General features: G+C 60.0%; 1 protein-coding gene across 1 annotated transcript in view; it reads right to left on the reverse strand.

Annotated features, from left to right (window-relative positions):
• Window positions 1–23,529, reverse strand: part of NEURL4 (neuralized E3 ubiquitin protein ligase 4) — a gene marked incomplete at both ends in the record, with an annotated part of 33,823 nt that overhangs the window by 435 nt on the left and 9,859 nt on the right. The window contains 16 exons of the mRNA XM_084224481.1: window positions 420–514; window positions 2,557–2,737; window positions 4,907–5,065; window positions 7,344–7,478; window positions 9,253–9,432; window positions 10,432–10,530; window positions 11,337–11,540; window positions 12,597–12,742; window positions 13,512–13,637; window positions 14,989–15,158; window positions 16,196–16,274; window positions 16,809–16,885; window positions 18,523–18,724; window positions 20,567–20,729; window positions 20,822–20,907; window positions 22,659–22,840. Of these exons, the coding sequence (XP_084080607.1) occupies window positions 420–514; window positions 2,557–2,737; window positions 4,907–5,065; window positions 7,344–7,478; window positions 9,253–9,432; window positions 10,432–10,530; window positions 11,337–11,540; window positions 12,597–12,742; window positions 13,512–13,637; window positions 14,989–15,158; window positions 16,196–16,274; window positions 16,809–16,885; window positions 18,523–18,724; window positions 20,567–20,729; window positions 20,822–20,907; window positions 22,659–22,840 (2,284 nt within the window). The remainder of the gene's footprint in view (window positions 1–419; window positions 515–2,556; window positions 2,738–4,906; window positions 5,066–7,343; window positions 7,479–9,252; window positions 9,433–10,431; window positions 10,531–11,336; window positions 11,541–12,596; window positions 12,743–13,511; window positions 13,638–14,988; window positions 15,159–16,195; window positions 16,275–16,808; window positions 16,886–18,522; window positions 18,725–20,566; window positions 20,730–20,821; window positions 20,908–22,658; window positions 22,841–23,529) is intronic.

Genomic DNA, 23,529 nt, shown 5'->3' on the forward strand with positions numbered 1-23,529 from the left:
TTCGGGGTCCCCCTCAAATTTCGGGGGTCCCCCCCAATTTTAGGCTCCCAAACCCCCAAATTTGGGATCTTCCCCTCCCAGACCCCCCAAATTCCGGGTCCCCCCCAATTTCGGGGTCCCCCCTCAAATTTCGGGGTTCCCCCCAATTTTGAGCCTCCCAGACCCCCCAAATTTCGGAGCCCCCCCCAATTTCGGGTTCCCCCCCAATTTCGGGTCCCCCCCCAAATTTCGGGGTCCCCCCCCCAATTTCCGGGTCCCCCCCAGTTTCGGGTCCCCCCAGTTTCGGGGTACCCCCCAATTTTGACCCTCCCAGACCCCCCCAAATTTCGGAGCCCCCCCAATTTCGGGGTCCCCCCCCCAAATTCTGGGTCCCCCCCCCCAGTTTCGGGGTCCCCCCCAGTTTCGGGGTCCCCCCTCACCATCCACCACGTCAGCCTTCTCCACGTCCCCCCCGGTTTCGGGGGTCCCCGCTGGGGGATCCCCCCCCGGCCGGGCCCTCGGCCACGATCGTCACCTGGGGGGAGGGGAGGAGATTTGGGGGGGCCCGGAATTCTGGGGGGTCCCTGACCCCATTTTGGGGGTCCCCAATCCCTTTTTGGGGGTCCCAGACCCTATTTGGGGGTCCAGACCCCATTTTTGGGGTCCCAGACCCTTTTTGGGGGGTCCTTGAGCCTTTTTGGGGCAGCCTGGACACGATTTTGGGGATCCCAGATCCTTTTTTGGGGGTCCCAGATCCTTTTTTGGGGGGTCCCAGATATTTTTTGGGGTCCCTGACCCTATTTGGGGGGTTCCAGACCCCATTTTGGGGATTCCCAAACCAATTTTGGGGTCCCTGACCCCTTTTTTGGGGTCCCAGATCCATTTTTGGGGGTCCCAGATCCATTTTTGGGGGTCCCAGATCCATTTTTGGAGGTCCCAGGACATTTTTTGGGGTCCTTGACCATTTTGGGGGTCCCAAACCCTTTTTGGGGGTCCTTGACCCTTTTTTTGGGGGGTCCCAGATCTTTTTTGGGATCCCTGACCCTTTTAGGGGTCCCAGTTTCTCTTTTTGGGGTCCCCAAACCAATTTTGGGGGTCCCAGACCAATTTTGGGGATCCCAAACCAATTTTGGGGGTCCCAGACCCCATTTTGGGGGTCCCCAATCCCTTTTTGGGGCGCTGGTCCCATTTTGGGGGTCCCAGGACATTTTTTGGGGTCCTTGACCATTTTGGGGATCCCAAACCCTTTTTGGGGGTCCTTGACCCTTTTTTTGGGGGGTCCCAGATCCATTTTTGGGGGTCCCAGATCCTTTTTGGGGGTCCCTGACCCTTTTAGGGGTCCCAGTTCCTTTTTTTGGGGTCCCCAATCCAATTTTGGGGGTCCCAGACCCTATCTGGGGGGTTCCAGACCCCATTTTGGGGATTCCCAAACCAATTTTGGGGTCCCTGACCCCTTTTTTGGGGTCCCAGATCCATTTTTGGGGGTCCCAGATCCATTTTTGGAGGTCCCAGGACATTTTTTGGGGTCCTTGACCATTTTGGGGATCCCAAACCCTTTCTGGGTGTCCCAGATCCTTTTTTGGGGGGTCCCAGATCTTTTTTGGGGTCCCTGACCCTTTTAGGGGTCCCAGTTCCTCTTTTTGGGGTCCCCAAACCAATTTTGGGGGTACAGACCCCATTTTGGGGGTCCCCAAACCAATTTTGGGGGTTCCAGACCCTTTTTTGGGGTCTCTGATTTCGGAATTTTTGGGTTTTCTGGGGTGCTGATTTTTGGGGGGTTTTGGGGTTTTTTGGGGTTCCCCGTTTTCGGGGTGCGCCCCTCACCTGCTGGCACTGCCCAGCTGTGCCCAGATGGGTTCAACCCCCAATTTTTGGGGGGTTTTTTCCTGATTTTTGGGATTTTTGGGGTTTTTTCCCCTGATTTTTGGGATTTTTGGGGATTTTTGGGGTTTCTGCATTTCAGCACCCCCCGGGCCGATCCCAGTGGGGTTTTTTGGGGTTCCCCGATTTCGGGGTGCCCCCCTCACCTGCTGGCACTGCCCAGAGAGACCCCACAGCTGTGCCCAGGTGAGTCTGGGGAGGGTCAACCCCAGATTTTTGGGGTTTTTTCCCCAATTTTTGGGATTTTGGGGGTTTCTGCATTTCAGCCCCCCCCGGGCCGATCCCATTGGGGTTTTTTGGGGTCCCCCGATTTCGGGGTGCCCCCCTCACCTGCTGGCACTGCCCGTAGAGGTCCAGCAGGGTTTCACCTCTGATTTTTTGGGGCTTTTTCCCCATTTTTGAGGCTTTTCTCCCCGATTTTTGGGATTTTTGGGGTTTCTGTATTTCGGCACCCCCCAGGCCGATCCCACTGGGGTTTTTTGGGGTTCCCCATTTTTGGGGTGCCCCCCTCACCTGCTGGCACTGCCCAGCTGTGCCCAGGAGGGTTTCACCTCTGATTTTTGGGTTTTTTTTCCCCGATTTTTGGGATTTTTGGGCTTTTTTTTGGGATTTTTGGTGTTTCTGTATTTTGGGACCCCCCGGGCCGATCCCATTGGGGTTTTTTGGGGTTCCCCATTTTCGGGGTGCCCCCCTCACCTGCTGGCACTGCCCATAGAGGTCCAGCAGGACGTAGCAGGGGCTGGGCACCCCCCCTGCCACGGCGCCCTGGTCGCGGCCGTTGATGAAGAGGTGCAGCCGCCCCCCCCCCGTCCACCAGGAGCCCCAAAACCGACCCGGCCGGGAGCAGCTCCAGGGAGGGGCCGGGGAGATCCCGGATCTGGGGGGAAACAGCAAAAATTCGGGGTTCAGAGGGAAATTTGGGGGGTTCAGAAGGAAAATTGGGGGGTTTACAGTGAAAATTGGGGGATTTGGGGCGGTTTTGGGGGTTTTGGGGTCACAGGACCCGGCCGGGAGCAGCTCCAGGGAGGGGCCGGGCAGGTCCCGGATCTGGGGGGAAACAGCACAAAATTGGGGTTCAGAGGGAAATTTGGGGGTTTTGGGGTGGAATTTGGGAGATTTGGGGCAGTTTTGGGGGGTTTTGGGGGGGTTTGGGGGGGATTTGGGGTCACAGGACCCAGCGGGGAGCAGCTCCAGGGAGGGGCCGGGCAGGTCCCGGATCTGGGGGGAAAAGGGGAAAAATTGGGGTTCAGAGGGAAATTTGGGGGGTCAGGAGGGGATTTGGGGGGGTTTTGGGGGGATTTTGGGGGGGTTTGGGGGGTTTTTGGGGGGGTTTGGGGGGTTTTGGGGGGGTTTGGGGAGGTTTTGGGGTCACAGGACCCGGCCGGGAGCAGCTCCAGGGAGGGGCCAGGGAGATCCCGGATCTGGGGAGAAACGGGAAAAAATCGGGGTTCAGAGGGAAATTTGGGGGGTCAGGAGGGGATTTGGGGGGGTTTTGGGGGGATTTTGGGGGGGTTTGGGGTGGTTTTGGGGGGTTTGGGGGGGTTTTGGGGTCACAGGACCCGGCCGGGAGCAGCTCCAGGGAGGGGCCGGGGAGATCCCGGATCTGGGGGGAAAAGGGGAAAATTCGGGGTTCAGAGGGAAATCTGGGGGGTCAGGAGGGGATTTGGGGGGTCAGGAAGGGATTTAGGGTGGTTTGGGGGATTTGGGGGGGGTTTGGGGTGGTTTTGGGGGGGTTTTTGGGGAGGTTTTGCGGTCACAGGACCCGGTGGGGAGCAGCTCCAGGGAGGGGCTGGGCAGGTCCCGGATCTGGGGGTAAACAGCAAAAATTCGGGGTTCAGAGGGAAATTTGGGGGGTTCAGAAGGAAAATTGGGGGGTCTGGGGCAGTTTCAGGGGGTTTTGGGGGGGTTTTGGGGGGGATTTTGGGGGGGATTTGGGGTCACAGGACCCGGCGGGGAGCAGCTCCAGGCACTCAAGGGTTAATTCAGGGTATTTTGGGGATATTTTTGGGATATTTGGGGGGTATTTTTGGGGTATTCTTGGGATATTTTTTGGGTATTTTGGGGATATTTTTGGGGATATCTCAGGGATATTTTTGGGATATTTTGGGATATTTTTGGGATTTTTTTTTATATTTTGGGGGTATTTTTGGGATGGTTTTAGGGTATTTTTAGGATATTTTTGGGGATATCTCAGGGATATTTTGGGGATATCTCAGGGATATTTCTGGGATATTATTGGGATATTTTCAGGACATTTTCGGGATATTTTTGGGGTGATTCTGGGCTGTTTTGGGGCTCTCTCTGACCTTCCTGGCGTTGTGGAAAACGGCTCTCCTCTGCAGGATACAGGCCGGGGTTTGGGGGATTTTTGGGGATAATTTGGGATATTTCAGGGATATTTCAGGGATATTTCAGAGACATGTTGAGGATATTTTTGGGGTATTTTAGGACATTTTTGGGGCTCTCTCTGACCTTCCTGGCGTTGTGGAACACAGCTCTCCTCTGCAGGATCCAGGCCGGGGTTGGGGATAATTTGGGATATTTTTGGGGATATTTTTTGGATTTTTTGGGGATATTTCAGGGATATTTTTGGGGTGATTTTGGGATATTTTTAGGACGTTTTTGGGGTGTTTTCCCACCTTCCTGGCGTTGTGGAACACGGCCTCCTCTGCAGGATCCGGGGGATTTTTGCAGTAATTTCAAGGATATTTTGGGGATATTTTGGGATATTTCAGGGATATTTTTTGGATATTTTTTGGATATTTTTTGGATATTTTTTGGATATTTCAGGGATATTTTTGGGGTGATTTTGGGATATTTTAGGGCTGTTTTGGGGCTCTCTCTGACCTTCCTGGCGTTGTGGAACACGGCCCTCCTCTGCAGGGTCCAGGGGATTTTTGCAGTAATTTCAGGGATATTTTGGGGATATTTTTGGGGATAATTTGGGATATTTCAGGGATATTTCAGGGATATTTCAGGGATATTTCAGAGACATGTTGAGGATATTTCTGGGATATTTTAGGACATTTTTGGGGCTCTCTCTGACCTTCCTGGCGTTGTGGAACACGGCTCTCCTCTGCAGGATCCAGGCCGGCCGTTTGAGGCCGTGGGCGCAGGCGGGCAGGGGGGAGCGCCCGGGGGGGGCCCCGGTGACCCCCAGGGCCAGGGAGGAGCTCCACTGCGGGTTCAGGGCGTCGATCTGCACCTGTGACGTCACAGTGACGTCATCAGAGGTGTGGTGACGTCATCACCAACCCCCATTATCACACAACCCCCCCAGAACAATCCCACCCCACCCCCATCCCCAATCGGCTCCACTGCGGGTTCAGGGCGTCGATCTGCACCTGTGACGTCATCGATGATGTCATAACGGGGTTGTGACATCATCAGCGGTGCGGTGACGTCATCACCAACCCCCATTATCACACAGCCCCCCCAGAACAATCCCACCCCACCCCCATCCCCAATCGGCTCCACTGCGGGTTCAGGGCGTCGATCTGCACCTGTGACGTCACTGATGACGTCATCAGTGGGGCTGTGATGTCATCACCAACCCCCGGTGTCTCACAGTCCCCCTCGAGAACGAACCCACCCCACCCCCACCCCCCATTCAGCTCCACTGCGGGTTCAGGGCGTCGATCTGCACCTGTGACGTCATAGTGACGTCATCAGCGGTGTGGTGACGTCATAATGGGGTTGTGATGTCATCAGCAGCCCCCTGTGTCACACAGCCCCCCCCAGAACAATCCCACCCCACCCCCACCCCCCCAATCGGCTCCACTGCGGGTTCAGGGCGTTGATCTGCACCTGTGACGTCAGCATGATGTCATCAGGGCCTGATGATGTCATCACCAACCCCCATTATCACACAGCCCCCCCAGAACAATCCCACCCCACCCCCATCCCCAATCGGCTCCACTGCGGGTTCAGGGCGTCGATCTGCACCTGTGACGTCACTGATGACGTCATCAGTGGGGCTGTGATGTCATCACCAACCCCCGGTGTCTCACAGTCCCCCTCGAGAACGAACCCACCCCACCCCCACCCCCCATTCAGCTCCACTGCGGGTTCAGGGCGTCGATCTGCACCTGTGACGTCATAGTGACGTCATCAGCGGTGTGGTGACGTCATAATGGGGTTGTGATGTCATCAGCAGCCCCCTGTGTCACACAGCCCCCCCCAGAACAATCCCACCCCACCCCCACCCCCCCAATCGGCTCCACTGCGGGTTCAGGGCGTTGATCTGCACCTGTGACGTCAGCATGATGTCATCAGGGCCTGATGATGTCATCACCAACCCCCATTATCACACAGCCCCCCCAGAACAATCCCACCCCACCCCCATCCCCAATCGGCTCCACTGCGGGTTCAGGGCGTCGATCTGCACCTGTGACGTCACTGATGACGTCATCAGTGGGGCTGTGATGTCATCACCAACCCCCGGTGTCTCACAGTCCCCCTCGAGAACGAACCCACCCCACCCCCACCCCCCATTCAGCTCCACTGCGGGTTCAGGGTCTCGATCTGCACCTGTGACGTCAGCAGTGACGTCATTGTGGGGCTCTGACGTCATCAGTGGTGCAGTGACGTCATCACCAATCCCCGGTGTCCCACAGCCCCCCCAGAATCACCCCACCCCCACCCCCCCCAATCAGCTCCACTGCGGGTTCAGGGCGTCAATCTGCACCTGTGACGTCACCGTGATGTCATCAGTGGTGCTGTGATGTCATCACCAACCCCCGGTGTCCCCCACAGCCCCCCCCACCAAATGAACCCACCCCCCCCAATCGGCTCCACTGTGGGTTCAGGCCGCTGAAACCCTATTGGCCCATCCCCTATGACATCACAACCATCCCCTCTGACATCACAGGTGTCTTGGATCCCCATTGGCCCATCCTCTATGACATCATCACCTCCTCTATGACATCACCACCAGCCTCTATGACATCACAGGTGTCTTGGATCCCCATGGGCCCATCACCTATGACGTCACCGTGTCCCCTATGACATCACCATGCTGCCTATGACATCACCACATCCCCTATGACATCACTGCAGTCCCGGATGCCCATTGGCCCATCCCCTATGACACCTCTACCACCCCCTATGACATCACCACCCGCCCAATCCCCATTTCCCCGCCCCCTATGACATCACCATCTCCCTGATCATCCATTCGCCCATCCCCTATGACATCACAGGTGTCCTGGATCCCCATTGGCCCATCCCCTATGACATCACAGCAGTCCCAGATGCCCATTGGCCCATCCCCTACGACATCACCGTGTCCCCTATGACATCACCATGCCGCCTATGACATCACCACATCCCCTATGACATCACAGCAGTCCCTGATCCCCATTGGCCCATCCCCTACGACATCACCACCCGCCCAATCCCCATCGCCCCGCCCCCTATGACATCACGGCGTCCCCGGCGCCGTGCCCCGCCCCCCGATGACGTCACGGTGACGTCAGGGGTACCTGGAAGAGGCGTCCCGGGGGGAGGGGCTGCCCCACCAGCACCAGCCCCTGGTTGTAGCTGCTGACGCGCGTGGCCGTGCGGGCGCCGTTGGACAGCAGGATGTTCTTGCCGTGGCTCAGGAACGTGGGGGGGCCCTGAATTGGGGGGAAAACACCAAAATTTGGGGGTTTGGGGAGAGTTTGGGGGGGTTTGGGGGAGTTTGGGGGGTCACAGGGGGAGTTTGAGGGGTTTAAAGGGGATTTTGGGGGGTTTCGGTGGTATTTAAAGGGTTAAAGGGGGGCAGCAGGATGTTCTTGCCGTGGCTCAGGAACGTGGGGGGACCCTGAATTGGGGAGAAAAAAACAAAATTTGGGGTTTTGGGAGAGTTTGGGGGGTTTGGGGGGTTTAAAGGGGAGTTTGGGGGGTTTAAAGGGGATTTTATGGCATTTAAAAGGGATTTTAGGGGTATTGAAAGGGTTAAAGTGGGGGAGGGGCAGCAGGATGTTCTTGCCGTGGCTCAGGAACGTGGGGGGACCCTGGAACGGGGGGAAAAAACCAAAATTTGGGGTTTTGGGGAGAGTTTGGGGGGGTTTGGGGGAGTTTTGGGGGGTTTAAAGGGGATTTTGGGGGTCCTGGAGGGGATTTTGGGGGGTTTGATGGCATTTAAAAGGGATTTTAGGGGTATATTGAAAGGGTTAAAAGGGGACAGCAGGATGTTCTTGCCGTGGCTCAGGAACGTGGGGGGACCCTGAATTCGGGAGAAAATGGAAAATTTTGGGGTTTTGGGGAGAGTTTGGGGGTCTCAGGGGGAGTTTGGGGGGTTTGAAGGGGATTTTGGGGGGTTTCGGTGGTATTTAAAGGGTTAAAGTAGGACAGCAGGATGTTCTTGCCGTGGCTCAGGAACGTGGGGGGGCCCTGAATTGGGGGGAAAACACCCAAATTTGGGGGTTTGGGAAGAGTTTGGGGGTCTCAGGGGGAGTTTGGGGGGTTTGAAGGGGATTTTGTGGGGTTTAAATGGAATTTTGGGGGTCCTGGAGGGGATTTGGGGGGGTTTTGGGTGGTATTGAAAGGGTTAAAGTGGGGGAGGGGCAGGAGGATGTTCTTGCCGTGGCTCAGGAATGTGGGGGGGCCCTGGAACGGGGGGAAAAAGGGAAAATTTGGGGTTTGGGGAGAGTTTGGGGGGTTTGGGGGGGGGTTACAGATCCAAGAGGGGATTTTGGGGGCGAACTGGGAGGAGCAAAACCCCACCAATGCAACACCAGTCCCTCCCAGTATAAACCAGTATAAACCAGTATAACTTAGCACAATGACTACAACCCAGTACAAACCACTATAACCTAGTATAGCCCAGTATAACCCAGTTCATCCCAGTTTATCCCAGTTCCCCCCCCAGTCCCTCCCAGTATAACCCAGTTCATCCCAGCCCCTCCCAGTATAAACCAGTATAGCCCAGTGCCCCCCAATCCCCTCCCAGTCCCTCCCAGTATAGCTCAGTTCATCCCAGTTTATCCCAGTGCCCCCCAATCCCCCCCCAGTGCCCCCCAGTTCCCTCCCAGTATATCCCAGTTCATCCCAGTTCTCTCCCAGTTTATCCCAGTATAACCCAGTGCCCCCCAATCCCCTCCCAGTTCCATCCCAGTATAACCCAGTTCATCCCAGTTCTCTCCCAGTTCCATCCCAGTATAACCCAGTTCATCCCAGTTCTCTCCCAGTTTATCCCAGTATAACCCAGTGCCCCCCAGTGCCCCCCAATCCCCTCCCAGTTCCTCCCAGTTCCCTCCCAGTATATTCCAGTATAACCCAGTTCCCTCCCAGTGTCCCCCAATCCCCTCCCAGTCTCTTCCAGTTCCCTCCCAGTTCATCCCAGTATAACCCAGTCCATCCCAGTTCCCACCCAGCCCCTCCCAGCCCCGCCCCTCCCCCTCTCACCCAATCGCCGCCGTCCCCTCCGGGCGGGGGGAGGGGCTGAGGCTCGCTGGGGGAGGGGCTGGGGGAGGGGCTGGGGGTGGGGGAGGGGCCGTCCCCGCCCCCCGCGCTGGCCCCGCCCCCCGCGCTGACGATGGACACGGCCGTGACGCGCCCGTACAGGTCCAGGGCCACGAAGGCGTTCTGTGACGTCACAGAAGGGGGCGGGGCGTCAGGGTGGGCGGGGTGTGACGTCAGATGGGGCGGGGAGTGATGTCATGGCCCCGCCCATAACAGGAAGTGATGGCAGAAGGGTGGGAATGACGTCATGTGGTGTGCCCAGGTGTGCCCCAGGTGTCCCCAGGTACCCCGAGGTGTGCCCAGGTACCCCCAGGTGTGCCCAGGTGTGCCCCAGGTGTGCCCAGGTGTGTCCCAGGTGTGCCCTAGGTGTGCCCAGGTGTGTCCCAGGTACCCCCAGGTGTGCCCAGGTGTGCCCCAGGTGTGCCCCAGGTACCCCCAGGTGTGCCCCAGATGTGCTCCAGGTGTGCCCCAGGTACCCCCAGGTGTCCCCAGGTACCCCCAGGTGTGCCCAGGTGTGCCCCAGGTGTGCTCCAGGTGTGCCCCAGGTACCCCCAGGTGTGCCCAGGTGTATCCCAGGTGTATCCCAGGTGTGCCCAGGTGTGCCCAGGTACCCCCAGGTGTGCCCAGGTGTATCCCAGGTGTATCCCAGGTGTGCCCAGGTGTGCCCAGGTACCCCCAGGTGTGCCCAGGTGTATCCCAGGTGTATCCCAGGTGTGCCTAAGTACCCACAGGTTTGTCCCAGGTGTGCCCCAGGTGTGTTTCCCCCCCCCAGCTGTGCCCAGGTGTGTATTTGTTCCCCCCAGCTGTGCCCAGGTGTGTCCCCCCCCCAGCTGTGCCCCAGGTGTGCCCAGGTGTGTTTTTCCCTCCCCCAGGTGTGTCCCAGGTGTCCCCAGGTACCCCCAGGTGTGCCCCAGGTGTGTTTCCCCCCGCCAGCTGTGCCCAGGTGTGTATTTGTTCCCCCCCAGCTGTGCCCAGGTGCGCCTAGGTGTGTTTGTTCCCCCCCAGGTGTGCCCAGGTGTGTTTTTCCCTCCCCCAGGTGTCCCCCAGGTGTGCCCAGGTGTGCCCAGGTGTGTTTTTCCCTCCCCCAGGTGTGCCCAGGTGTGCCCAGGTGCCCGTGGGTACCTTGGCCACGCCCGTGGCCGCGGGTCCCATGTCCTGCCCGTCCACCACCAGGTGCAGAGAATCGTCCGGCCCGCGGCGCACGCCCAGCCGGTTCCCCACCTGGGAGAGACCAAAACGGCCCAAATTCACCCCAAAATATCCCAAATTCACCCCAAATTCACCCCAAAATATCCCCCAGATCCATCCCCAGCCGGTTCCCCACCTGGATGGACCAAAACCGCCCAAATTCACCCCAAAATGGCCCAAATTCACCCCAAAATATCCCCCAGACCCATCCCCAGCCGCTTCCCTACCTGGGATGGACAAAATTGACCCAAAATATCCCAAATTTACCCCAAATACATCCCCAGGTGGGCCCAGGTGACCCCAAACCCCCTCCAGGTGACCCCAAACCCCACACAGGTGAGCCCAGGTGACCCCAAACCCCTCCAAGTGACCCCAAACTCCCCCCAGGTGACCTCAAACCCCCCCAGGTGACCCCAAACCCCTCCAGGTGACCCCAGGTGACCCCAAACCCGCCCAGGTGAGCACTGACCATCAGTCTGTCCAGGCTGACGCCGTAGTTGTGGCGCACCTGGGCCCCGGTCACTGCCCAGGTGACCCCAAACCCCCCCCAGGTGACCCCAGGTGACCCCAAACCCCCCCCAGGTGACCCCAAACCCCCCCAGGTGACCCCAGGTGACCCCAAACCCCCCCCAGGTGACCCCAAGTGACCCCAAACCCTCCCAGGTGACCCCAAACCCCCTCCAGGTGACCCCAACTCCCCCCCCAGGTGACCCCAAACCCCCCCAGGTGTCCCCAAACCCCCCCAGGTGACCCCAGGTGACCCCAAACCCCCCCAGGTGACCCCAAACCCCCTCCAGGTGAGCCCAGGTGACCCCAAACCCGCCCAGGTGAGCACTGACCGTCAGTCTGTCCAGGCTGACGCCGTAGTTGTGGCGCACCTGGGCGCCGTTGTGCCGCACCTCGGCCCCGGTGACGGCCCAGGTGGGCGGGGCCGGCAGGTCCAGCAGGGAGGGGGGCAGGGCGGGGGGCCCGGGCGGGGGCAGGGCCGTCAGCCCCACCCGCAGAGACCCCGCCCACCGCTCGTCCAGGGCCTCGATGCGCACCTGGACAGGTGAGACAGGGACAGGTGAGACATGGACACACCTGGGACACACCTGGGGACAGCCCTGACCCAGCCCCACCCGCAGAGACCCCGCCCACCGCTCGTCCAGGGCCTTGATCTGCACCTGGACAGGTGAGACAGGGACAAATGAGGCTGGGACACACCTGGGACACACCTGGGACACTGGCCACACCCACTGACCACACCCACTGACCACACCCACTGACCACACCCTGAACACACCTGGGAATAGCCCTGACCCAGCCACACCCACACAGACCCCGCCCACCACTCATCCAGGGCCTCAATGCGCACCTGGATAGGTGAGACACGGACACACCTGGGACACTGACCACACCCCCTGACCACACCCCCTGGCCACACCCCCTGGCCACACCCCCTGGTCACACCCCCTGGCCACACCCTGAACACACCTGGGATGGGAGGGGCACAGGTGAGCCCAGAACTCCCCTGGGGGTGTTTCAATCAAGCTGGGGGAGGGGCTTCCTAATTGAGGGTGTGGCCTATCCCCATGCCCCACCCACAATGGCCACACCCGATTCCTTCTTAAAGCGACAGCGCCCTTTTCCAGTCCCACCCTGCCCCAGGGCGTGGCTTCCCGAGGTAACCCCGCCCACAACGGCCACATCCATTTCCTTAAAGCGACAGCGCCCTTTTCCAGTCCCACCCCTCCCCAGGGCGTGGCTTCCCCAGGTAACCCCGCCCACAATGGCCACACCCATTTCCTTCTTAAAGCGACAGCGCCCTTTTCCAGTCTCACCCCTCCGCAGGGTGTGGCTTCCCCAGGTAACCCCGCCCACAACGGCCACACCCATTTCCTTAAAGCAACAACACCCTTTTACAGTCCCACCCTCCCCAGGGCGTGGCTCCCCCAGGTAACCCCACCCACCCATGGGCGTGTCCCTCCCACAACCCCACCCACAACGGCCAGATCCATTCCCTTAAAGCGACAGCGCCCTTTTCCCACCCCGCCCCGCCCCTATCCCCAGCGGGTGACCACGCCCGTCGGGGGGCGTGTCCCCGCGGCCCCGCCCACCTCGAAGAGCTCTCCTGGGCGCAGGTGGGAGCGGCTGAAGACGAGGCCGTGGCAGTACCCGGAGACGCGGGCGGCGCCCAGGCCCTCGGCCGCCAGCGCCACGTTCTGCCCGCAGCGGCCGTGGAAGCGCTGGCACGGCCCCGGCGCTGCGGACGGACACACGGACACATGGTCAGGGGGGTAGGGGATGGTCAGTGTGGTCAGTGTGATGGTCAGTGTGATGGTCAGTCAGGTATGGGATGGTCAGTGCAGTCAGTGCGGTCAGTGGTCAGTGTGGTCAGTGTGGTCAGTGGTCAGTGTGGTCAGTGTGGTCAGTGGTCAGTGTGGTCAGTGGTCAGTGGTCAGTGCAGTCACGTTCTGCCCACAGCGGCCGTGGAAGCGCTGGCACGGCCCCGGCGCTGCGGACGGACACACGGACACATGGTCAGGGGGGTAGGGGATGGTCAGTGTGGTCAGTGTGATGGTCAGTGTGATGGTCAGTCAGGTATGGGATGGTCAGTGCAGTCACGTTCTGCCCACAGCGGCCGTGGAAGCGCTGGCACGGCCCCGGCGCTGCGGACGGACACACGGACACACGGACACACGGTCAGGAGGATGGTCAGGGGATGGTCAGGGGGGTAGGGGATGGTCAGTGTGGTCAGTGTGGTCAGTGTGGTAAGGGATGGTCAGTGGGTGTGGTCGGTGGGCGTGGTCGGTGGGCGTGGTCAGTGGTGTGGGGGATCGTAATGGGAGAGGGGACATGGGGGAGGCACCTCCTAGTCCCTCCCAGTATAACCCAGTACAGACCAGTAGAAACCAGTCCCCCCAGTCCCTCTCAGTCCATCCCAGTCCCTCCCAGTCCCTCCCAGTCCATCCCAGTCCCTCCCAGTTTGATCCCAGTCCATCCCAGTCCCTCCCAGTCCCCCCAGGCCGTACCTGGTGAAGGGGGCGGGGCTTTGTCCGGCCCCGCCCCCGGGCTCTGGCTGTTGTCGGCGGGGCCGGAGGCGCCGGTCAGCGACACCTGGACACACTGACCATAGAGATCCACCACGGCGTACACCTCTGGGGACAGGGGACACCTGAGTGACACCTGTCACCTGTGTGTCACCTGTCACCTGAGTGCCACCTCAGTGTCACCTGTGTCACCTGTGTGTCACCTGTGTGACCTGTGTCACCTGTGTCACCTGGACACACTGACCATAGAGATCCACCACAGCGTACACCTCTGGGGACAGGGGACACCTGAGTGCCACCTGAGTGCCACCTGAGTGTCATCTGTCACCTGTGTGTCACCTCAGTGTCACCTGTGTGTCACCTGTGTCACCTCAGTGACACCTGGACACACTGACCATAGAGATCCACCACGGCGTACACCTCTGGGGACAGGGGACACACCTGAGTGACACCTGAGTGACACCTGAGTGCCACCTGTCACCTGTGTGTCACCTCAGTGTCACCTGTGTCACCTGTGTGTCACCTGTGTGTCACCTGTGTGTCACCTGTGTCACCTGTGTCACCTGGACACACTGACCATAGAGATCCACCACAGCGTACACCTCTGGGGACAGGGGACACACCTGAGTGACACCTGTGTCACCTGTGTCACCTGTGCCACCTCAGTGTCACCTGTGTCACCTCAGTGACACCTGGACACACTGACCATAGAGATCCACCACGGCGTACACCTCTGGGGACAGGGGGACACCAATCCCCCAATGCCCTGTCTGTCCCCGGTGTCCCCGGTGTCCCCAAGGTACCTGGTGGCAGCCCCGAGCAGGCCACGCCCTGGCTGTCCCCAATCCCCTGATGTCCCTGATGCCCTGATGTCCCCAGTGTCCCCGATGTCCCCAATGTCCCCAGTGTCCCCAATGCCCTGGCTGTCCCCAGTGTCCCCAGTGTCCCCAGTGTCCCCAATGCCCTGGCTGTCCCCAGTGTCCCCAGTGTCCCCACTGTCCCCAGTGTCCCCAATGCCCTGACTGTCCCCAATGTCCCCAATGTCCCCGATGTCCCCAATGTCCCCAATGTCCCCAGTGTCCCTGATGTCCCCAATGTCCCCGCTGTCCCCAATCCCCCAATGTCCCCACTGTCTGCAGTGTCCCCGATGTCCCCAATGTCCCCACTGTCCCCAGTGTCCCCGAGGTACCTGGTGGCAGCCCCGAGCAGGCCACGCCCTGGCTGTCCCCAATCCCCCAGTGTCGCCAATGTCCCCACTGTCCCCAATGTCCCCACTGTCCCCAATGTCCCCGATGTCCCCAATGTCCCCAGTGTCCCCAAGGTACCTGGTGGCAGCCCCAAGCAGGCCACGCCCTGGCTGTCCCCAATCCCCCCGATGCCCTGGCTGTCCCCAGTGTCCCCAATGCCCTGGCTGTCCCCGATGTCCCCAATGTCCCCAATGTCCCCAGTGTCCCCGTACCTGGTGGCAGCCCCGAGCAGGCCACGCCCTGGTCGGTGCCATCGATGAAGTAGCGCAGGTCCCCTCCCCCCGTGCGCATCATCCCGATCCGCGCCCCCGTGCCCAGCGCGTCCAGGTCACAGCCGTAATTGTTCCGCATGGTGTTCCCGTCCTGCATGATGGCCGTGCCGCTGTGGGGACATGGGGACATTGGGGACATCACTGGGGACATGGGGACACAGCCACAGTGACAGGGACACAGCCCTGACACAGCCATGGGGACAGGAACAGGGACAGGGGACAGGGACACGGGGACAGGTCACAGCCGTAATTGTTCCGCATGGTGTTCCCGTCCTGCATGATGGCCGTGCCACTGCGGGGACATGGGGACATTGGGGACATGGGGACATCATGGGGACACAGCCCTGACACAGCCATGGGGACACAGGGACAGGAACAGGGACACAGGGACACGGGGACAGGTCACAGCCGTAATTGTTCCGCATGGTGTTCCCGTCCTGCATGATGGCCGTGCCACTGCGGGGACATGGGGACATAGGGGACATCATTGGGGACATGGGGACACAGCCCTGACACAGCCCTGACACAGCCATGGGGACACAGGGACACGGGGACATGGGGACATGGGGACAGAGGGACACAGGGACATGGGGACACAGGGACATAGGCACACAGGGACACAGGCACACAGGGACGTGGGGACAGAGGGACCGAGGGACAGAGGGACACAGGGACACAGGGACATGGGGACAGAGGGACACAGGGACACAGGGACATAGGAACACAGGGACACAGGGACACAGGGACATGGGGACACAGGGACACGAGGACACAGGGACAGGTCACAGCCGTAGTTGTCCCTCACGGTGTTCCCATCCTGCACGGTGGCCGTGCCGCTATGGGGACACCATTGGGGACATCGTGGGGACACGGCAGGGACATGGGGACACAGCCATGAGGACAGACACACAGCCATGGGGACACAGTGACATCGGGGACACACGGACAGGGGTGTCCCCAGGTGTCCCCAGGTGTCCCAGGTGTCCCCTTGGGGACAGGGGTGTCCCCGGGTGGCCCTTGGGGACAGGGGTTTCCCCAGGTGTCCCCAGGTGTCCCCTTGGAGACAGTGGTGACCCAGGTGTCCCCATGGGGACAGTGGTGGCCCCAGGTGGCCCTTGGGGACAGGGGTGTCCCCAGGTGTCCCCACCTGAGCATCCAGGTGTCGTAGTCGATGTCCGTCATGGTGTTGGGGAACTCCAGGTCCTCGGGGCGGATGGCGGTGACACCTGTGGGGACACGGGGACACCTCGGTCACCCCGGGTCCCCCTGGCTGTCCCCAATGTCCCCGAGGTCCCAAGGTCCCCAAATGTCCCCCCGTGTCTCCAATGTCCCCAGTGTCCCCAAATGTCCCCAATGTTCCTGCTGTCCCCAATGTCCTCCAATGTCCCCAACATCCCCATAATGTCCCCAATGTCCCCCAATATCCCCAATGTCCCCAGTGTCCCAAGGTGTCCCCAGGTGTCCCCAGTGTCCCCACTGTCCCCCGATGGTCCCCAAATGTCCCCAGTGTCCCCAATGTCCCCAATGTCCCCAATGTCCCCAATGCCCCAATGTCCCCAATGTCCCCAGATGTCCCCAGTGTCCCCAGATGTCCCCAGTGTCCCCAATGTCCCCAATGCCCCCAATGTCCCCAATGTCCCCACTGTCCCTGATGTCCCCAGGTGTCCCCAGGTGTTCCCGATGTCCCCAGGTGTCCCCAGCTGTCCCCAGGTGTCCCCAATGTCCCCAGGTGTCCCCAGGTGTCCCCGGTGTCCCCTCACCGGCCTCGATGGACCCCGACCATCGATCCACCATCTTCTGGATGACGATCTCGAACAGCTCCCCGTCCCGCAGGGCCCTGCACCAAAAACCCCAAAAATCACCCCAAGAATCACCCCAAAAATCACCCCAAAAACCTCCCCAAAATCACCCCAAAATCACCCCAAAACTCACCCCAAAACTCACCCCAAAATCACCCCAAAAATCACCCCAAAAACACCCCAAAATCACCCCAAAAATCACCCCAAAAACCTCCCCAAAATCACCCCAAAATCACCTCAAAATCACCCCAAAATCACCCCAAAAATCACCCCAAAAATCACCCCAAAATCACCCCAAAAACCAAAGCCCGGACACCCCAAAAATGGGAAAATCACCCCAAAAACACCCCAAAATCACCCCCAAAACACCCCAAAATCACCCCAAACACCAGAGCGGGGACACCCCAAAAATGGGGAATTATCCCCAAAATGGGACACCCCAAAAACCAGGAAATTACCCCAAAAGTAAGAGTGGGGACACCCCAAAAATGGGGAAACGACCCCAAAAATGGGAACCCCAAAAAAGGGGAAATGACCCCAAAAATGGGGAAACGACCCCAAAAATGGGAAACGACCCCAAAAATGGGAACCCCCAAAATGGGAAAACAACCCCAAAAATGGGAAACGACCCCAAAAATGGGACACCCCAAAAAAGGGGAAACGACCCCAAAAAGGCAGCGAACGGTTGGGTTTGAGGTTGGATCGGGGAATTTCAATGGGTTTTTTTTGGGATTTCACAATTTCGGGATTCCTGGGTGGATTTTTGGGGGGATTTCGGGATATTTCGGGTCCCCTCACCTGTTGGAGATGACGATGGCGTCGTTGAACTCGGAGCGGCCGTTCTGGCCGGGTTTGGGGCAGGTTTGGGGTATTCTAACGGGGTTTTTTGGGATTTCCCCATTCCTGGCTGGATTTTTTGGGATATTTCAGGATATTTCAGGATATTTTGGGATATTTCAGTCCCCTCACCGGTTGGAGATGACGATGGCGCCGTTGAACTCAGAGCGGCCGTTCTGACACGGCTGGGGTTTGGTTTGGGGCAGGTTTGGGGTATTTTAATGGGGTTTTTTGGGATTCTGACGGGGGTTTTTGGGATTTCCCCATTCCTAGGTGGATTTCTGGGGGATTTTTTTGGGATTTCGGGATATTTGGGTCCCCTCACCGGTTGGAGATGACGATGGCGCCGTTGAACTCAGAGCGGCCGTTCTGACACGGCTGGGGTTGAGTTTGGGGCAGGTTTGGGGTATTCTAACGGGGTTTTTGGGATTCTATCCGGGTTTTTTGGGATTCTGACGGGGTTTTTTGGGATTTCCCCATTCCTGGCTGGATTTTTGGGGAATTTCAGGATATTTTGGGGCCCTCACCAGTTGGAGATGACGATGGCGCCGTTGAACTCGGAGCGGCCTTTCTGGCCATGTTTGGGTTATTCTAACGGGGTTTTTTGGGATTTCCCCATTCCTGGCTGGATTTTTTGGGATATTTTGGGATATTTGTGTCCCCTCACCGGTTGGAGATGACGATGGCGTCGTTGAACTCGGAGCGGCCGTTCTGGCCGGGTTTGGGGCAGGTTTGGGTTATTCTAACAGGGTTTTTTGGGATTTCCCCATTCCTGGGTGGATTTTTTGGGATATTTCAGGATTTTTTGGGATATTTTGGGATATTTCAGTCCCCTCACCGGTTGGAGATGACGATGGCGTCGTTGAACTCGGAGCGGCAGTTCTGCCGCAGCGCCGTGCGGCCGCCGTTGGTGATGACGGCGTTGGCGCCGTGCAGCCGGTGGAAGCGCAGGTCGCTCGGGGACGCGCCCGGGGACGCGCCCTCGGGGCTGCCACCGCCGCTGTCACCCTCCGAGCCGTCCCCGAGCAGCGGTGGCACCTCTGGGGACACGACAGGGGGCTCGGGGACGGCTACGATGGCCCCCGTGTCCCCCAGTGTCCCCCAATGTCCCGATGTCCCCAAATGTCCCCAATCCCCTCAGTGTCCCCAATGTCCCCAATGTCCCCAATCCCCCCGATGTCCCCAATGTCCCCATTGTCCCCAATGTCCCCAATGTCCCCAATCCCCCCAATGTCCCCATTGTCCCCAATGTCCCCAATCCCCCCAGTGTCCCCATTGTCCCCAGTGGTGTCCCCACCTCCCTCATCCACGATGGTGGCCTGTGCCACCTGCCCGTACAGGTCCTGACTCCGATGTCCCCAATGTCCGCATTACCCCAAGAACCCCAATGTCCCCAATGTCCCCAATCCCCCCAGTGTCCCCAATGTCCCCAATCCCCCCAGTGTCCCCAATGTCCCCAATGTCACCCACCTCCCTCGTCCACGATGGTGGCCTGCGCCGCCTGCCCGTACAGCTCCTGACCCCAATGTCCCCAATGTCCCCAATCCCCCTGATGTCCCCAATGTCCCCATTACCCCAATAACCCCAATGTCCCCAATGTCCCCAATACCCCCAGTGTCCCCAATGTCCCCAATGTCCCCAATGTCACCCACCTCCCTCGTCCACGATGGTGGCCTGTGCCACCTGCTCGTACAGGTCCTGACCCCAATGTCCCCAATGTCCCCAATCCCCCCAATGTCCCCAATGTCCCCATTACCCCAATAACCCCAATGTCCCCAATGTCCCCAATACCCCCAGTGTCCCCAATGTCCCCAATGTCCCCAGCAGTGTCCCCACCTCCCTCGTCCACGATGGTGGCCTGTGCCGCCTGCCCGTACAGCTCCTGACCCCGATGTCCCCAATGTCCCCAATCCCCCCGATGTCCCCATTGTCCCCAATGTCCCCAATCCCCCCAATGTCCCCATTACCCCAATAACCCCAATGTCCCCAATACCCCCAGTGTCCCCAATCCCCCCGATGTCCCCAATTCCCCCAATGTCCCCAATGTCCCCAATCCCCCCAATGTCCCCAATCCCCCCAATGTCCCCAATGTCCCCAATGTCACCCACCTCCCTCGTCCACGATGGTGGCCTGTGCCGCCTGCCCGTACAGCTCCTGACCCCGATGTCCCCAATCCCCCCAATGTCCCCATTACCCCAATCCCCCCAATCCCCCCAGTGTCCCCAATGTCCCCGATGTCCCCAATCCCCCCAATGTCCCCAATGTCCCCAGCAGTGTCCCCACCTCCCTCGTCCACGATGGTGGCCTGTGCCGCCTGCCCGTACAGCTCCTGACCCCGATGTCCCCAATGTCCCCAATCCCCCCAGTGTCCCCAATCCCCCCGATGTCCCCAATGTCCCCAATCCCCCCAGTGTCCCCAGTGTCCCCAGTGTCCCCAATGTCCCCAGCAGTGTCCCCACCTCCCTCATCCACGATGGTGGCCTGTGCCGCCTGCCCGTACAGCTCCTGACCCCACAGTGTCCCCAATGCCCCCATTACCCCAATAACCCCGATGTCCCCAATCCCCCCAATCCCCCCAATGTCCCCAATGTCCCCAATGTCCCCAATGTCCCCAATGCCCCCATTACCCCAATAACCCCGATGTCCCCAATCCCCCCAATCCCCCCAATGTCCCCAATGTCCCCAATGTCCCCAATGTCCCCAATGCCCCCATTACCCCAATAACCCCGATGTCCCCAATCCCCCCAATCCCCCCAATGTCCCCAATGTCCCCAATGTCCCCAATGTCCCCAATGCCCCCATTACCCCAATCCCCCCGATGTCCCCAATGTCCCCAATCCCCCCAATGTCCCCAATCCCCCCATTGTCCCCAATGTCCCCACCTCCCTCGTCCACGATGGTGGCCTGTGCCGCCTGCCCGTACAGGTCCACCACGGCGTACACGTTGGGGGGCACGTTCCATGCGGCCGGGCCCTGCGCCACGCCGTTGACGAAGAAGTGCAGGGTGCCATCGTCCCTGCGCACCACGCCCACCGTGTCCCCCGCCTGCGGGGACAGCGTCACCACCCGCGCCCACCGCGCCGGGGACGGGGACGCGCGTCCCCGTTGTCACCGCCCGGCGGCCGCGGTGTCCCCACCTTGAGGCGGTCCAGGTTGTGGCCGTACTCGTCCAGCACGGTGGTGCCGTTGTGCATGACCCCGTTACCGGTCATCATCCACGTGCCTGGGGACAGCGGGGGACATTGGGGACATTGGGGACATCAGGGGGGATTCAGGACACTGGGGACACTGGGGACACTGGGGGATTCAGGACATTGGGGACATTGGGGACACAGGGACAGCCAGCACGGTGGTGCCGTTGTGCATGACCCCGTTACCGGTCATCATCCACGTGCCTGGGGACAATGGGGACATTGGGGACATTGGGGACATCGGGGGGGATTCAGGACATTGGGGACACTGGGGGGATCCAGGACATTGGGGACACTGGGGACATTGGGGACATTGGGGACATTGGGGACACTGGGGACACTGGGGACATTGGGGACATTCGGGGGGATTCAGGACATTGGGGACATTGGGACATTGGGGACACTGGGACAGCCAGCACGGTGGTGCCGTTGTGCTTGACCCTGTTGCCGGTCATCATCCACGTGCCTGGGGACAGCGGGGACATTGGGGACATCAGGGGGGATTGGGGACAGTGGGGATATCGGGGAACATTGGGGACACTGGGGACATTGGGGACACTGGGGACATTGGGGGCATTGGGGGGATTCAGGGCATTGGGGGGATTCAGGGCATTGGGGACACTGGGGACATTGGGGACACTGGGGAGATCCAGGACACTGGGGACATTGGGGACACTGGGGACATTGGGGACACTGGGGGGATTGGGGACATTGGGCACATTAGGGACTCTAGGGGATTCAGGACATTGAGGACATTGGGGACATTGGGAACACAAGGGCATCCAGGACATCGGGGACATTGGGGACATCGGGGACATCGGGGGACACTGGGGAGATCCAGGACACTGGGGACATTGGGGACATTGGGGACATTGGGGGGATTCAGGACATTGGGGACATTGGGGACACTGGGGACAGTGAGGGATTCAGGACATTGGGGACATTGGGGACATTGGGGACATTGGGGGGATTCAGGACATTGGGGACATTGGGGACACTGGGGACATCGGGGACACTGGGGACACTGGGGACATTGGGGACACTGGGGACATCGGGGACACTGGGGACACTGGGGACATTGGGGACACTGGGGACATTGGGGGGATTCAGGACATTGGGGACACAGGGACAGCCAGCACGGTGGTGCCGTTGTGCATGACCCCATTGCCGGTCATCATCCACGTGCCTGGGGACAGCGGGGACATCGGGGACATTGGGGACACAGGGGACATTGGGGGGATTCAGGACATTGGGGACATTGGGGACATTGGGGACATCAGGGACGTTGGGGACATCAGTGGGATTGGTCATGGAAATGTCACCTCTGGGACACAGGGATGTCACCTTGGGGACACAGGTGACACACCTGAGCACAGGCTGGTCATGGTGGAGTTGGGATGGTGGCACTGAGGTGACCCTGAGGTGACCCTGAGGTGACCCTGAGGTGACCCTGAGGTGACACAGGTGACACTGAGGTGACACAGGTGACACACCTGAGCGCAGGTTGATCATGGTGGGTGGCAGCTGCAGGTAGGCGGGGTTGGGGTGGGGACAGTGAGGTGACCCTGAGGTGACACAGGTGACACTGAGGTGACACAGGTGACACAGGTGACACACCTGAGCGCAGGTTTGTCATCGTGGACGGCAGCTGCAGGTAGGTGGGGTTGGGGTGGGGACAATGGGGTGACCCTGAGGTGACACAGGTGACCCTGAGGTGACACAGGTGACACTGAGGTGACACGGGTGACACTGAGGTGACACTGAGGTGACACAGGTGACACACCTGAGCGCAGGTTTGTCATCGTGGATGGCAGCTGCAGGTAGGCGGGGTTGTGGGTGGTGACGCCGATCTCGATGGACCCCGCCCACTTGTCCACCATCTTGTCCAGGCGCACCTGGAACAGCTCGTTGTCCCCGAGGGGCCGCGCGCTCAGCACCACGCCGTGGTTGAAGTCATCGGTGGCACTGGGGACATTGGGGACAGCAGTGTCACCATGGGGACATTAGGGACACCACAGGGACACTGGGGACACCATGGGGACACTGGGGACACCACGGTCACACAGTGACACCGCAGTGACACAGGGACACTCGTTGTCCCCGAGGGGCCGCGCGCTCAGCACCACGCCGTGGTTGAAGTCATCGGTGGCACTGGGGACAGGGGGACATTGGGGACACCATGGGGACACTGGGGACACCACAGTGACACAGTGACACTGCAGTGACACAGGGACACTCGTTGTCCCCAAGGGGCCGCGCGCTCAGCACCACGCCGTGATTGAAGTCATCAGTGGCACTGGGGACATGGGGACATTGGGGACACCATGGTGACATTGGGGACACCATGGGGACAGTGGGGACACCACGGTGACACAGGGACACTCGTTGTCCCCGAGGGGCCGTGCGTTCAGCCGTGGTTGAAGTCATCGGTGGCACTGGGGACAGTGGGGACAATGTCCCCAATTCCCCCAATGTCCCCCTGCTCTCCCCAGTGTCCCCAATCCCCCCAATCCCTCCAATGTCCCCAATGTCCCCACTGTCCCCGCGGTCACTCACTGCGGCCGCAGCACCGTCCGGCCCTCGTTGACCCCAATCCCCCCAATGTCCCCAATCCCCTCAATGTCCCCAGTGTCCCCAATCCTCCCAGTGTCCCC

This window comes from Fringilla coelebs (assembly GCF_963513975.1).
Source record: "Fringilla coelebs genome assembly, chromosome: 38".
Classification (NCBI taxonomy): Eukaryota; Metazoa; Chordata; class Aves; order Passeriformes; family Fringillidae; genus Fringilla; species Fringilla coelebs.